The sequence below is a fragment of the Sinocyclocheilus grahami genome, unplaced genomic scaffold (assembly GCF_001515645.1).
Source record: "Sinocyclocheilus grahami isolate Dianchi unplaced genomic scaffold, SAMN03320097.WGS_v1.1 scaffold875.1, whole genome shotgun sequence".
NCBI lineage: Eukaryota > Metazoa > Chordata > Actinopteri > Cypriniformes > Cyprinidae > Sinocyclocheilus > Sinocyclocheilus grahami.
In genome coordinates this window covers 666,317-682,145 of record NW_015506054.1, presented here as the reverse complement: position 1 = coordinate 682,145, position 15,829 = coordinate 666,317, and the positions used below count along the sequence as shown (strand labels likewise).

General features: G+C 35.3%; 1 protein-coding gene across 2 annotated transcripts in view; it reads right to left on the bottom strand.

Moving 5' to 3' along the window:
• The window catches only part of LOC107563422 (MCC regulator of WNT signaling pathway), a 126,942-nt gene that overhangs the window by 88,231 nt on the left and 22,882 nt on the right, over positions 1-15,829 (bottom strand). The window contains exon 1 of one of the 2 annotated variants that reach the window (XM_016248301.1): positions 15,209-15,475. The exons of the other annotated variant lie outside the window; for it this stretch is intronic. Coding sequence (XP_016103787.1) covers positions 15,209-15,265 — 57 coding nt within the window. The 5' untranslated portion in view covers positions 15,266-15,475. Of the gene's footprint in view, positions 1-15,208; positions 15,476-15,829 lie in introns of those variants that run through there. 2 annotated transcript variants of the gene reach the window in all.

Sequence of the window (15,829 nt, the reverse complement as noted above, 5' to 3'; positions counted from 1 at the left end):
CACTCACTCACACACACACTCACACACTCACTCACTCACTCACACACACACACACTCACTCACTCACTCACTCACTCACACACACACACACTCACTCACTCACTCACTCACTCACACACACACACACTCACTCACTCACTCACTCACTCACACACACACACACTCACTCACTCACTCACTCACTCACACACACACACACTCACTCACTCACTCACTCACTCACACACACACACACACACACACACAAACACAGACTCTCTCACACACACACACACACAATCTCTTCTGATCCGCTCACCGTTGCCTGTCACTGACATGACATCTCTGTCGCTGCTGCTAAACTCCAAACGAAACGCTCAAGCGTCCGATCATCATCTGCGGTTCTAACCTCGGTTCGTTCACATGTGAATATTATAAAGTGTCTGTTCGCAGTCGCGTGAGTCTCCTTTAGTGGACTACAGACGCTCTGCGTCCTCCGCTTCCTTTAGCTGGCCTTTCCTTCCTGTCAGGATAGGGAGGGATCGTCTCCGCATGTGTGTGTGAGGCCTTTGTTATTTTCTGCTGTATTATAAGTGTATATACACTAGAAGTCCAGAGATATGGGTTTATTTAATGGCCAATGCCTAAACTGTAACAAAAAGTAAGGGCTTTTATTCAGCATTAAATTGGTGTAAAGTGATAGTAAAGACATTTATAAATTAATGTTACACACAATTTCTATTTCAAATAAATGCTGTTCTTTTGAACTTTCTGTTCATCTGTGAAATAAAATGTATCACAGTTTCCACAAAAATATCGGGCAGCACAACTGTGTTCAACATTGATAATAATCAGAAATGTTTCTCGAGCAGCAGATCAGCATATTATACTGATTTCTGAAGATCATGTGACACTGAAGACTGGAGGAATGATGCTGAAAATACAGCTGCACATCACAGAAATACATTATATTTTAACAGAGATTTCATAGAAAACAGCTATTTTACATTATAATATTATTTCACAATAATACTGTTTTTACTGCATTTTTGATCAAAGAAATGCAGCCTTAAATCATAAATCATAAAACAGAAAATCTAGAAAACTTAAAACAGACAACACAGAATTTCTGGGGGGGGGGGGAATTCATAGGGTCCTATTATTGTTACATTTTTAACAAAATATTAAATTGCTAAAGTTTCATGAATTCAATTGATTACACATGCTTTTTGATAATTAAAATGTAATTAAACCATATAAATGGAATCCAGAAAAAAATTTAAACAGAACGCACGTAATTAGGTTAAAATAAAAATGTAAACATTTTATAGGGCCCGATTATTATTACAAGTTTAATAAATGATTAAATATTATATAAATATTACTGTATTTTTAATCAAGTAAATGAAGTCTTGTTGAGCAGAAGAGACTTCTTTCATGAGCATTAAAAAAATCTAACCAATCTCAAACTGATAACGTACAAAACACAAGGATGTAAAGAGGAACTTAAGGAAATAAACATTGCTGAAATCAAACAAACTTTTATTTCCCCCCTACAATATTTACTGCAAATTGACTAAAAACACTGAAATCAGAAATGATTCATTATCTATTGACAAGACGGATGCTAGATTGTTAAAGTGACACGCAAAGGAACTACAACTTCCATTAATCGTCCAAGTGAACTGCCAACAACCTCAAATGTCTCAAGAACAGGCTGATATATCAGTCTCTCACTAATATAGACCGTAATACTGCGACTTCGACAAAACGCAGGCTTTTCCTCATTGAGTGCAAATTTTCCTTTTATGTTTTATTGTTTAGAATTGTTTTTCCATTACAAATAAACCCAATAAAGAGCAATTCACAACAGCAGCATCAATAACTGGAGCAGGATTCACTTTCGTTCAGACATGCAGACCTTCATCCAAAGCATTGCAAAAATGCGAATCGTTTAGAGACTTAATTGCAGGTGATTCACTTTATTGGGCCGCGTGTTTTTAACATCCGTTTTGTCGCAGGAATGAAGTTTTCAGGCTGGAGTTCCTGCAGCTACTAACGTCTCTCAGATCTCAAACACTCACGCTGAGGCAGAGGTCAAAGGTCGTGACCCGAGGTCAATATGCTGGACATCAAAGACAACAGGGTTTTTTTGAGAGCGAAAAACAATGCTTAAGTCGTCTTGTTTTAAGTGCAGTACGGCAAGTTTTAAGAAATATCAAACTTTCGGGAATCAATCAGGGAACACTCCAAATTCAATTGGTTAGAGCTTTATGATTACCACAACGAGGAAAACATGGACAGAATCGCAGAATCTAGTCATAAAAATGGAATTTGCAGTATAGTGAGGAATGTCACCAAATCTGGCAAAAAATAAAAATAGACAAATTCATAGGGCCCTATTATTGTTAACATTTTAATAAATGAGACATGCTTTTTGATTATTAAAATTTAATCAACACATTTAATATGGAATTCAGAAAAAATAAATAAAACTGAATTTTGGGAAAAAGTCAAATTAAATGTAAGAAAAATATATATTTTATTATTGTTAAAATTGTAATAAATGATTAAATTGTTAAGGTTTTATTAATTCAATTGATAAGACATGCTTTTTGATTATTAAACTTTATCAAACGATTAAAATGGAATCCAGAAAAAATAAAACAGGAGAAACAGAATTTTTGGGGGGAAAAAATTAACATTTCATAGGGTCCCATTACGGTTAAAATTGTAATAAATGATTAAATTGTTAAAGTTTTATGAATTCAATTGATTACACATGGTTTTTATTAAAATATAATTAAATAATTAAAATGGAATCCAGAAAAATTTAAACATAAAATATTTTAAAAAATAAATAAATAAAAACATTTAAAAGGGTCATATTATTGTTAAAATTGTAATAAATCATTGAAGCTTATGAATTCAATTGATCAGACATGCTTTTATATTTAAATGACATTTTTCTGGAATCCAGAAAAATTTAAACACAGAATTTTGGAGAAAAAATTAAACAGAATTTGGGAAAAATAAAAAGAAATTTGGAGGAAAACAATAAAATATTCCGTAGGGCCCTATTATTTATAAATGTTTAATAAATTATTAAATTGTTAAATCTTTATGAATTTAATTGATTAGACAACACTATTATTTTTTTTTTAATTTAATTAAACCATTAAAAAGGAATTCAAGAAATAAAAAACATAAACATGGAATTTAGGAGAAAATAACACAGAATTTGTGAAAAAACTAAACAGATTTCATAGAGCCCAAATTAGAGTAAAATAAACTATCAACATGCAATGAAATGACGCTCTGGAAAAAAAAGAGAGAGAGAGAGAGAGAGAGAGAGAGAGATAAAAGTACATTTTGTATTTCATTTGTTGGCATCTACAAGAAGCCACAGAACGAATGTTCACACGCTTCCCACCGGTGGAATGTTGTCAGGACGCAAACAAGCAGACACTTTCTGAAGATTCCCATCAGGAAGAGGATCTCCACCCCGCCGGTCAAACACCAGAAGAAAACGCCTCACACAACAATGACGGCAGCACAGCGCAAACATTCACCCGTTAGAATAAGTTCTAACCCAGTTTCTCTGTTCATTAGACGAGTGCAACTGCATCTCCAATTCAAATCAAAGCTCCGCTTTCAGCTCTGAAACTAATTAGCTTTGCTTTGGATAAATAACACGAGAGCGAGAGCAAAACCCAAATTTGTCAGAGCTGTTACGCAGATCTACCTCTGATTTGTTTCTAAAGCATGCTTTCAATCAGACAGCAATGGTTTCTCCATTAATGAGAAACAGAGTCATAAATAAACATGCTGAAGCTCAAAGCTGGACAGACACATCTGCACATTCAACACATCAAACGGCACATACAGTGGGTATTAAAAATAATTCATTCAACCAATTCGTTTAAACGACTGATTCATTTAGAAATGGTACTTTAAATATGAAACTACAACCATCAGGAGGTGTCAGTTTAATTAAAAATTCTTTAAGTCATTCATTCAACTGATTCATTTAGAAATGATACTTTAATTATGAATCTACTCAATGAATGAGTCATTCATTCAACTGATTTGTTTAGAATACATTAAATGTGAAACTAAAACCACCAATACGTGACAACTTAGTGAGCCAGTGAGTCTTTCATTCAACTGATTAGTTTAGAAACTATACTTTAAATATGAAACTAAAACCTCTAATCGTTTGCGGCCTAATGAGTCACCGAGTCATTCATTCAACTGATTCATTTAGAAATTACACTTTAAATGATTAATATGTGGTGACATTCATTCAAATAATTTGTTTCAACAGCTGATTTGTTTAGAAATAATAATTTAATTATTAAACTAAAACCACCAATGGGTGGCAACTTAATGAGTGAGTCACTGAGTCATTCAATGAACCGTTCAAATGGCTGATTCATTTAGAAATTATATTTTTAATACCAAACTAAAACTGCCAATAGGCGGCAACTTAATGAGTGAGTCACTGAGTCATTCAATGAACCATTCAAATGGCTGACTCATTCAGAAATTATACTTTTAATACGAAACTAAAACCGCCAATAGGTGGCAACTTAATGAGTGAGTCACTGAGTCATTCATTCAACTGATTCGTTCAAACGGCTGATTTGCTCAAGAATCGTTTAGTTAGATTTCAGAATCAATTACTCACCCAATTTGTTCAAAATGCTGATCGATTTAGTAACAGCTATTTAAAATCAATATCTCATTGTGCAGATATTCAGGGAAAAAGCACATTTACTAGTGTGATGTTACTTAACTATATCACATTTAAGGGGGTCTGAATACTTTCCGTACCCACTGTATATACAAACGACAAAAAACTCATAATACTGTACACATAATAAACTGAACACAAAAGAAAATGCTTCTCTTTTTCCATTTGCAACCTGCATAATCAAACTTACCACATCACAATAGGTTTGAGCTCAATCGCGTCCAAAATTCAACATCTTTTATGTCTAACTATTACAATAAAACAAGCTCTTTCTCCAGGTAGGTAACAAAAACACTATTCCCTATGAAACCTGCGGTGCAAACGTCCATCTCTCTCTCTACAGCACTGAATAAAGGGCGCTTTGTCTTCAGAGGTGCTTTTATGAGCTGCGGCTGCGGTGTAAATACAGCGTTTATTTGGACTGAAGGGAGTGAAGGTACTTGAGGTGCTCACACGTTCCTTTTCCAGTTTAATAGTCTGTGAAAGGTGAATTATCTATGTACACACTCGCTCCGAGGCCTCAGCGTCACACACACACTCAACACACTTCACTCTATACACACACACACTCTCACACACACACACACACTCTCACACACACACTCTCTCTCACACACACACACACACACACACACACACACACACACACACACAGACCATCAGCCTTTAATGTTATAAATAGAAGAGGTTTGAGGCTGAGAGAGACAGAAACAGACACAGAAAAGAGCATCCGGATGAAAAGGAAACAGAGAATCACTGTTGTTAAGCTAAACTCAATCTACAATCAGGAAAAACAGATCAGTAAGTGAATCAAGTGCTGATTGGAAAGCGTTAAGTGTGTGTGGCCGTTTCACTGAAATCTTAAAATCCACAACAGCTCCAATTATTCCAATAAATGAAATGCAACCATCAGCGAAATGAACAGATTTATAAATGCTCTGTGATTCAGTTTATTGCACTCTTAAGATGGTGATAAAATGAATGACATTTTGCTGAATCGTTGAATACGTTTCATTTATCTGGTATTAAAAATAAAAATAAAAAAACCTTTAAAAAACTAATGAAAATAAGAAATGTTGCCTTGGCAACTACCTAAAATAAAGTTTAAGTACTAAAATTACGAAAACAAAAATGGAATTAAAAATAAATTAAACGCCAATAAAAAGACATCAGCCAACTGAACAGATTTATATACAGCTCAGACTGACATTTCTCTAAAGCACTGAATATATTTCCATTTATGTGATATTAAAAATCACTTTCTTTAATGAAACTGAAATAAAATCTTAAAAAGCTTAAACTTAAAAAAACCCTAAATTTAGAAATGTTGCCATGGCAATTAATTGAAAGAAAATATATTTAAGTGCTAAAATTACTAAAACAGAAATAAAAATAAAGTTAAATAAAAATCATTAAAATAATAATCAAAATATAAAAATGACCAATAGCAAACTGAGCAGATTTATAAACGGCTCTGATTCGGTATATTGGACTATATTTACACTTATCTAATATTAAAATTTAATTTCTTTATTGAAATAAAATAAATACTGAATGAAAACATGCAACTTAAAAAACGAATGAAAATGATAAATGTTGTTTTGGCAACTAATTGAAATAAATCAAGCTTAAGTACTAAAGTAAAATGGAAATAAAAATCTATTTAAGTTAAATAAAAAAATCACTGAATATATTTACATTTATTTTATATTAACAATGATATTAAAATTTAATGAAATTAAGCTGAAATACAAAATATTAGATGAGAATTAAAAAAACTAAATTAAATAAAATAAGTTCAAGTTGAAGTACTAAAAATATTAAAACAGAAATAAAAAAATTAATTAAAGCTTTAACAAGGATGTAACAAAATTGCTAAAACAAACTCAAATAAAAGCTATTTTTACAATATTAATAAATACTATAACAGCCTAATATATAAATGTGCACAGCCGTAGCTGCTCTGTTTGAAAGGGAATGAAATTAGAGATGCAGCTTGTCTGAATATTTCACCATGCAAACGTTCTAACCGCTGATAAAAATGTCAAAACGTCTATTAAAAAATCTATTTAAACTAGTCCACCTGGGTGTCAGAAAGCACAGCACCTAGCAACCACCCAGAACTCCTTAGCAACTGCACAGTCATGCCGTCACAAGTTCTGCACAGACAAGATGTCTGAAGACATGTGTAAGGAAATAAACCTCTTGTTGAGTATCTTGGCGTTACACACTAGAGCTTCACATCCGTCCTGACAGAAATGGCAGCAGCATGTAAAACCATCACGACACATCAATATTACTAGCACGACATTCATCATTTAAACATCAGCACACTGAAACAGTCACACTTCAGCTGATTCCTGAAACCATCTGACAGCTGATAAATATTTAAGTGAGACGAACAGTGAATATTTTGGCCTGCTGTGCTAGCGGCAGCATGATCTTATGCGTTTTGAGCAGAGAGATTATTCATTTTCCTCTTCTGCCAATGACTATACTACTGTAAATACTTGATTCATCAATATTGACATTCTATGGTCAAATCCCAAGCCTGTAGTGTCTCGCCTTAAATAATCACAGTCTTATACGCAGTCTAGTGCTGCACGATATATCGTATATGTTTAGTATAGTGATTGTTAATCCGTATGGACCAGGCACCACGGTTAGATTCTTGGATTAATTGCACAGTTTTTAATCCAAGGTTCATCATTTGCATGTGCTTTAGGTCCAGTCGGTTTACATTCAAGCGATTTTAAACCATTCGAGCGCGAGAAGGCGCAAAATAGAGCTCAATGATGAACACACAGAGCCACGCAGATGCACATGAACACTGAATTCTGTTCACTTCGTCTATTTGTGCATGAAATGATGTCAAAAGGCATGTGTCTGACAGTATCCCTGTAAACACGGTTGCTTATGGCTTAGGTGAAGGTAAAGGGATGTGTAACAGTATATTGGTTCACAGCAGCTTAATGTTCCTGTTGCTTTCTGTGTCATGAATGTTAATCAAACAACAAAACTCACTTTTGTAGCTTTAACACAGATTTATTAGATTTAATTTATACAGTGAAGACTATGCAGTCACATTTGATTATTCTGAATAATACTGTTTCATTTCATTTGTATCTTTGTTCTATTATATTTATCTATGCTTGCAATTTGTTTGTTATTTTCTATGCTGATTTACACACCTCAATCCAATCTGTGTTGTGAGCCAATGTGTGTTTTGGCCATATAATCTTGCTGAAATATTTGTAGCTCATATCATACCTGTATTGTATTGAAAACAGGCTGAATCTCATGAAAATCACATACAAATCATATAGTGTCGTAATCGTGTGCTTATTAGCTTCATGTTTCATCCTTAGACATGTTTCTCTGGGTTTCTTATGTACAGAACTGAATGCGTGAGTGTAATGGACGTTCGTCACAGGAGACAGGGCGGGTTATGAACGCGTAATATGAGTGACATATGAGCAGCGAATGATTCAGAATAGAGAAAACACAGGCAGACAGCGCTGGAAGCAGCTAATGCTCATCAGTACATCAGTGGACAATGAATAGAAATGATGATTCTGTCTAAGCTGAGACCTATTTGAACTTTATTAAAACTATTTGCACTGATTTATTGTGTTGAATGCTCCTGTAAACAAACGTTGGTTCTCACGAGACTAGCATATTCTCAGCAGATCTTACACTACGTCATCCGCCGGAACGGCGTTCTATTGTGTCTTTATTCACCCCCTGGAGTCGTGTGAGGCACTTTTTATGATGGATAAATGCACTTTATTGGACTTCTTCTGGACTATTGAAAAATAACACCCATTCACTGCCATTATAAAGCTTGGAAGAGCCAGGACATTTTTAAATATAACTCAGATTGTATTCGTCTGAAAGAAGAAAGTCATATACACCTAGGATGGCTTGAGTGTGAGTAAATCATGGGGTAATTTTCATTTTTGGGTGAACTATCCCTTTAAAGCACTTCATCAATCCATTAAGGTTATTAACTAATGAGCTGCAGTGCGTCTGGTTACTGCATACCTTTCTCCTCTCGCTGAACCAGACAAACAAACCCAGTAAAACACTGTGGATTTACCAGCCCCGTGGGTTTAATAAAGCATGCTGTAAATTTGTATAAAATAAAAGCTGCTTTCATATCTAGACTGGCTCATTGTTCAGGCCTTCTCGAGCGGAGGGCCTGTAAATCGCAGCGAGACGCCACTTTCCTCTCGAGTGAGTTTGTCTTCCCTACAGAAGTGACATAAATCACGGCCGTCACAACACCAGCTCGCTCTCGTTCTCCGTTCACAATCTCCCATCACATCCATCAGCGAGCGCAGAGCTTTACGAGCCGCGGCTCTACCGTCAGAGGCGCCGGTAAATCTGAGGACATTAGTACCCTGAACGAGCGGCTCAAAGGTGTTGTGCCGAGAAAGAGACAAAGTGACGGAGCCCGATCTTGAAATCCTGAGAGACAGAAAGTCAGAAATTGAGCTTTTGAAATCGCTCACATGTGATCTGATCTCTAGTGATGGCGGGTTATTAACACGCGTCTCCTGTGAACACTTGTGAGGAGATTTCATCAAGCGGAGAGTCTCTAATATCATGCCTACATGCATTTACATCTACTCACATCAAAAAACAACTCAATATTGCTTTTAAAAGTCCTTCAGTGTTCATTTCTCTGCAAACGTGGTCACATGCATTTCAGTGATTGGATAAGAACACATTTACACCTGCATTTGGTGCTTTACACTTAACAAGTGTGATCAGATTCAGGTCACAGGAACTGGATGTTAATATCATGTAAACGGTTAACTGACTAGTACAAAATCTCACCGAAGTTCACCTGAGTAAGAGTGAAACGCTCACTCGTTCATACACTTCAGTGCAAAATTCAGCTCGCCACTAAATGCAACAACACACTGCTCTCAGAGAACATAACAGCGGATGGAAAATCTACAATAACGGGCCGTTTAAACACAACACATCACCGCAGCACAATTAACTACTGAACACAGAGACACTTAACATGCATTGGGATTGGGGTCCCGTGATTTGGCACATAACAAGAATGATGGCATTACATAAACACTACACTGTAAAAAGTGATTGTGATTTTAACATTAAAAGACTAAAAATGCTACACTAAAAACCTGTTAACTGGTTAACAGTAAGTTTCCATAATAGACAGGATATGGTGAATATCTGTAATTACATTTAATGTAATTTTACAGTAAAATACTGTTAAATTATGAATTTTGGAAGTGATAAAAAAGAAATGGTCATTGTATAATTTTCTGCATTTTCTGTAAAGCTATTGCTAAAAAAACGTAAATTGATACTCCCAGAATTCTCTGCATGACACTTCATATTTGATGTTTTTTCATTGAAATAACAGTTTCTTCTTAGTTTTTTTCTCTCTTATCAGTTGTGTACATTAGGGGTTTATCTTACACCTAAAGTTGTTACATTTTTTTATTGTGAATTTTAGTTAAGTCTGGAAAACCTAAAATGTTCCTAACATATTTTTTTCGGTGACGTTTTGGCAACCACAGCTTCCGGTATTTTACCGTAAATTTCACCATTTCACGTTTTAAAATCGTTTTTTTTTTATAGAAATAAAAATAATTTCGTTCAGATGGAAAACGTACACTACTCTAAACCAGGGGTTTTCAACCTTTTAGGACACGCGCTCAAGACACAAAAGACAATTCAGTTTGGTATTCACCTGCTCAGGGGAGGACATGAGGGGCCCTAAGCAAATTTCAGGTATGGGGCCCCAGCACAATAACTAGTGCTCTTTTACGCCTAACCCTTATTTTGCTCTCTCTCTCTCTCTCTCTCTCTCTCTCTCTCTCTCTCTCATAGTTTATTTACCTCTTCACAACTTGAGTAAATTATTATTCAAACCTGATGCTTTTCTAAAGCCATATTAGGCTTATTCTTTTCAGATCACAGAAGACGACATTATAAAAAAAAAGCTTGTACTTGTTCATTTAATTAATTGTAACCTTCTTCAATCTTTTTACAAAAAGGATTCAAATATCATAAAATTATCCCATGCAACTCGTTCCGTATTCCAAGTGTTCGTAAGGCATATATATGGTAGGGTTTGTCAAGAAACAAATCGAAAATATAATATATTAAGCGGAAAATCTCCAGTCGTCACATTCATGCTTTTGTAAGAGTGTGCAGCAGTTCATGCCGGTGCACATAGGAAAAGCACACAATCGAGTCATTTTGAAACATCAAGACAAATAAAATCATGAAACACAATGCTTTCTTCTCTGAGGTTAATATATCTGTTCTGAGACAGTCAGACAGGATTATTCAGCCTAGAAAGTGTGCAAAGAGCGCTCCCTCAAGCTGTCATTCACTTCAGCTCATCGTGATCATCAATGAAGCGTCTGCACTGCACAATGAATCTCTTACTTACATCGCATCTACACGTCGTTATAATGAGAGGATTCGCGAGCTTGCAGAACAGCATTTGACAAAAACTCTGTGCTTTGAGCGGTGAGTGAACATCTGACGCTCTCCAGAACGCAAATACACACTGGAGCGTTTGCCAAATATGTTTCGCAAATATAAGATGGGGCCCCCTGATTCCCCAGGGGCCCTAAGTGGCCACTTACCTCACTTATTGGTGAAGTCCGCCCTTGCACCTGCTGTCTGAGAGGCGCTTTCTGTGTGTGTGTGTGTGTGTGTGTGTGTGTGTGTGTGTGTGTGCAAGTACCGCATTGAGATCTCAATTCACGTCGTCTTGCGCTTGAATGGCTTAAAATCACTTTAAAGTTTGATCTGACAAGACTTAAAACACATGAGAATAATAAACTTTCTTGAGGAAGTGGCACTGAAGCCCACCTAAAAAGGACCACCCCTGGTATAGCGTGCGCAATTATACTGCAACATTAATATATAACCTTTTAGCTCGGTAACAGTTAAGTGTGAAGCTTTTCCCTGAACACTGGAGGAACAAAGATCTCAGATGAAGAGCGTCTGCACTTCTGTGTGTTTCTTACGGGCCCCTGGAGTCTGATCTCCACATGAGGCCGTCCATCCCGCTCTTGCATGACACCACAGATGCACAAAGAGCTTCAGAAAGCTCTGTGCAGATCTCCTCCGATCTAAAGTGGCTTTTTAGCGTGTACTAGAGCCAGAGAGCCGAACACTGCACTAAATCAGTGTGAGAGGCGAAGCGGAGATAAAAATAGACAGCGGCCCTGCGCTTATCAAACAGTGCACTGCAAGAGGACAGACGCTCCCGGTCAGATAAAGAGACTCTGTCTTACGTCTGTCTTAGGGAGGAGGACACGAGCCGTCTAGCGTGAGAACAGAAGAATTCCTGTCATCCTGAAACCTTTTTAACCTCAGACCGGTTTTTTCTTGAAGGAACGTTCTTTACAATAAGCTTCCATTAGTTAACATGAACAAATAGTGATAAATACTTCTAAAGCATTTATTAACCGTATAAAATACACTATTAAAATCAAAAGTCGTATCTGATGGCAATCTAACATTATAATTGACCTGAGCTAACAATATGGACTCGACTTGTTACATTTGCATTAATGCACAAACAATGGAAGCAAAGCAGGCTAAAGCACAGCATCAGAAATAAACTGTAAAATCGGCAATAATCACAGCGCTTATGCACAAAATGTTATAACGTCTTTCTGATGTATTTTATACAGTTTAACAGCAACTATTTGACTCCATTACTGCATAAAATGATTACAACGGTAAATTAATTGTGAAATTACTTGCTTATACACTGAATAGTCTGGATAGTTTAAAATAGAGTAAAACTACACTAAAAATACAAATAAATAAAAAAAATAAATATAATTAAATAAAGAAATGCAATAAACTTGTTTAAATTAAACTACATTAAAATTAATTAATTAATTACAAATAATTGTATTATTAATTAAATAACAAAATAATTAAAATAGAACTAACTAAATAATACAATTTAATAAATACAATTACAATTTATTAAAATAAATTAATAATTTATTAAAATAAATTTGCACTCAAAATAACTAAAAAAAAATATTAAATTAATATAAACAAACAAATAGACAGATAAATAGCATTCAAATGCCTAATATAAATCCACTGACATCTGCTGAATTCATTTGGTTTTTTTAAGAATATAAACAAATAACAATCAACAACACACCAACATATAAATGCACTTAGAATAAATAAATAAATAATTGAAATAAATAAATAAATAGTGTTTGACCTTGAGACCATTACTGTAAAAAATCCTTCCAGTTCGTTTTTACAAACTGAGAAATAATTCAGAATTATTTCTGTTGCAACAACACACCAATAAATAAATGCCCTTACAATAAATTAATAAATGAATTAACAACCTTCAAGTGCCTAATATAAATCCACTGATATCTGTTTATTTCTCAAGAATACAAACAACCACAACTTTACAGGATTTGACCTTGAGACCACTACAGTAAAAACACTTCTAGTTCATTTCTACAGACTGAGGGATAATTCGCAATGATTTCCTAACGCGTCATGCGGTAAACCAAAAGAGACGTTCCTTTAAGACTCCTCACTTCAAGAACAATCCCTGATCGATGGAAGCGGATAACATCTGTAAACATCCTTAACACTGCGTTCCCTCGGCCATAAAACAGCCGTCCCTGACAAGCAGCAGCTGTAGGAGCGGCACATTTCACATAAACACGTGTTTGGCCAATTAAAATGTTACGCTAGCAGGTCCAAATCAAAGGTGTTCCCTATTAAGTGTGGCTTTTGTGTGATTTGGTGTGGGATCAAACGCTCCAAGCGAGTAAGACGGGATCTGATTACATCCCTGACACTTAAATGGCAACAACATCAGCTCATAAAACACACAACGACGAGACATTACATGCACGCGATGCGAGGAAGAAAATACCCAAATCCATGAACTGCAACATTATGCAATCCAACCAAGCTGTTTTCTCCTAATAAATCTTGAGATTAATGCACAACAAGCACTAGTTTAACGGAGGGATGAAATAAACACAATTATTACATTATACGTTTATGATGCATTTAATGAAATATTGAAAATAAAAATAAAACTTCAAATGTGAACACAGTGCAAAACGTATGAATATAAAATGAAATGTGTTCACACACTTTCTGACTAAATTAATTATGATTTTTCCAGTAGTTTGGGATGATGGCGTAAGCATAAAGATTTTCTTTAAAATAATAACAATAAAGATTATATCTAAAATTATACATAAATGATTGTATATAAACAATTATACTAATTATGATACCCTAAATTATATTACTCTCAATGAACGACTTGAGAACCAAGCAAAACAAGAAACAAATATTCTGAATATAAAAACACAAAAATATGGATTTTTTTAAATGTAAAAATGTAAAATATAACTCTGTAAATAAATAAATAAATAAATATAAACTATAAATATAAAAATTGAAATAATTGTAATAAAAAATTACAATTATATATATATATATATATATTTTTTTTCTCATTCTTAAAAATGTGGTGCTCATGGCACAAGATGCAAAAAACAGTGAAAACATATATATCCAAAAAATAAATTTATATTTCAAGGGGTATTTAATGTCGTTTTTCAATTTGACGGCAGACAAATTTTCTTACATAAAAAAAATTATAACAATTATACTTAGAAAAGAGTCTAATATCTAAGCATTACTAGAAAAAAATTTAATGGAATATAAAAGTGTTTATTAAAAAAAACCCAGAACAAATAAATACAATTATAATCATTTCTATTTCAGTGTGCAGTTCATATAGTGTTTCATTTTTGACGGCATACAGATTTTCTAAATTAAAAATATATATATAACAATTATACACAGAAATGAGTCTAAGAACTAAGCATAACTATAGAAAAATTAAAGTGACTACGAAAATGTTTCTTAAAAAACATGGAACCCTGTAAACAATCAAACACACAAGTAAATAAAAAAAAATTACAATTGATTATACATATACATTTATTATATTTAACTCATCATTCTTAAAAATGTGGAGCTTATGGCACAAGATGCTGAAAAACTGTGAAAAAACGGCATATGTATCCTATTTCAAGCTGTATTTTATGTACTTTTTCATTTTATATGAACACAATTCACACTCTATGCTCACTTTTCAATGTATTTTTATTTACTGGTAATACTTTATAAGCGAATGGTTTCATAATAGATGTAATTTTTTCTGCTTATTTTTTTCTAATCTCTCCATTCTCGTGTCTGTTAATAAAGAAGTTTGAAAAGAAGCAGATCTGACATGATTCCAGCAGTCATCTCCGGTGTAGGAGGGCGTTCACATGAGATCTGAAACACACTCTAAAAGTGACAGCAGAGAAACACACATGGAAAGAGAACGAGAGCAAAGGTCTTTCCCTAAGTGTGTGTCGGTTCAGAGCTCCATCTACTGCGTCTTACCTCTCTTCCCTCGGCTGCTGCTTCCCTGCCGGCGTTCACCGCCACTCCAGAGTTCATGGTCCCTAAACTAATCGTGTTTCCGGACACGGTATTCCAGCACGAGACGGCAGACGCCCGAGGCTGACGAGAAACGCGTCTCTGCTTCTGTAATCCACACACACTGCTGGCGGCTCATCCTCGACTCAGCGAGTCTTCCCAACACAATCCCAGCGCTAATCCACACGAGAGACTATTCAATCCACACTCCGCACATTCCGTGAGCCAGCACCGCTCTGATCCACACACACACACACACACGGAGAGAGAGAGAGAGAAGGAGGGCGGGCAAGGGAGAGGGAGAGAGAGAGGGAGAGAGAGGGACCTCCTCACAGCTGCATGGGGCCGCAGGATGGAGTATTTAACGCGTGTGTGTGTGTGTACCTGGTGTGTGTGTGTGTGTGAGAGAGTGTGTGAGTGTGTGTGTGTGTGCGTGTGTGCGCGTGTGTGAGTGTGTGTCTGTGTGGGTGTCTGTGTGGGTGTCTGTGTGGGTGTCTGTGTGTGTGTGTGTGAGAGAGAGAGAGAGTGTGTGTGTGTGAGAGAGAGAGAGAGTGTGTGTGTGTGTGGGAGAGTGTGTGTGTGTGA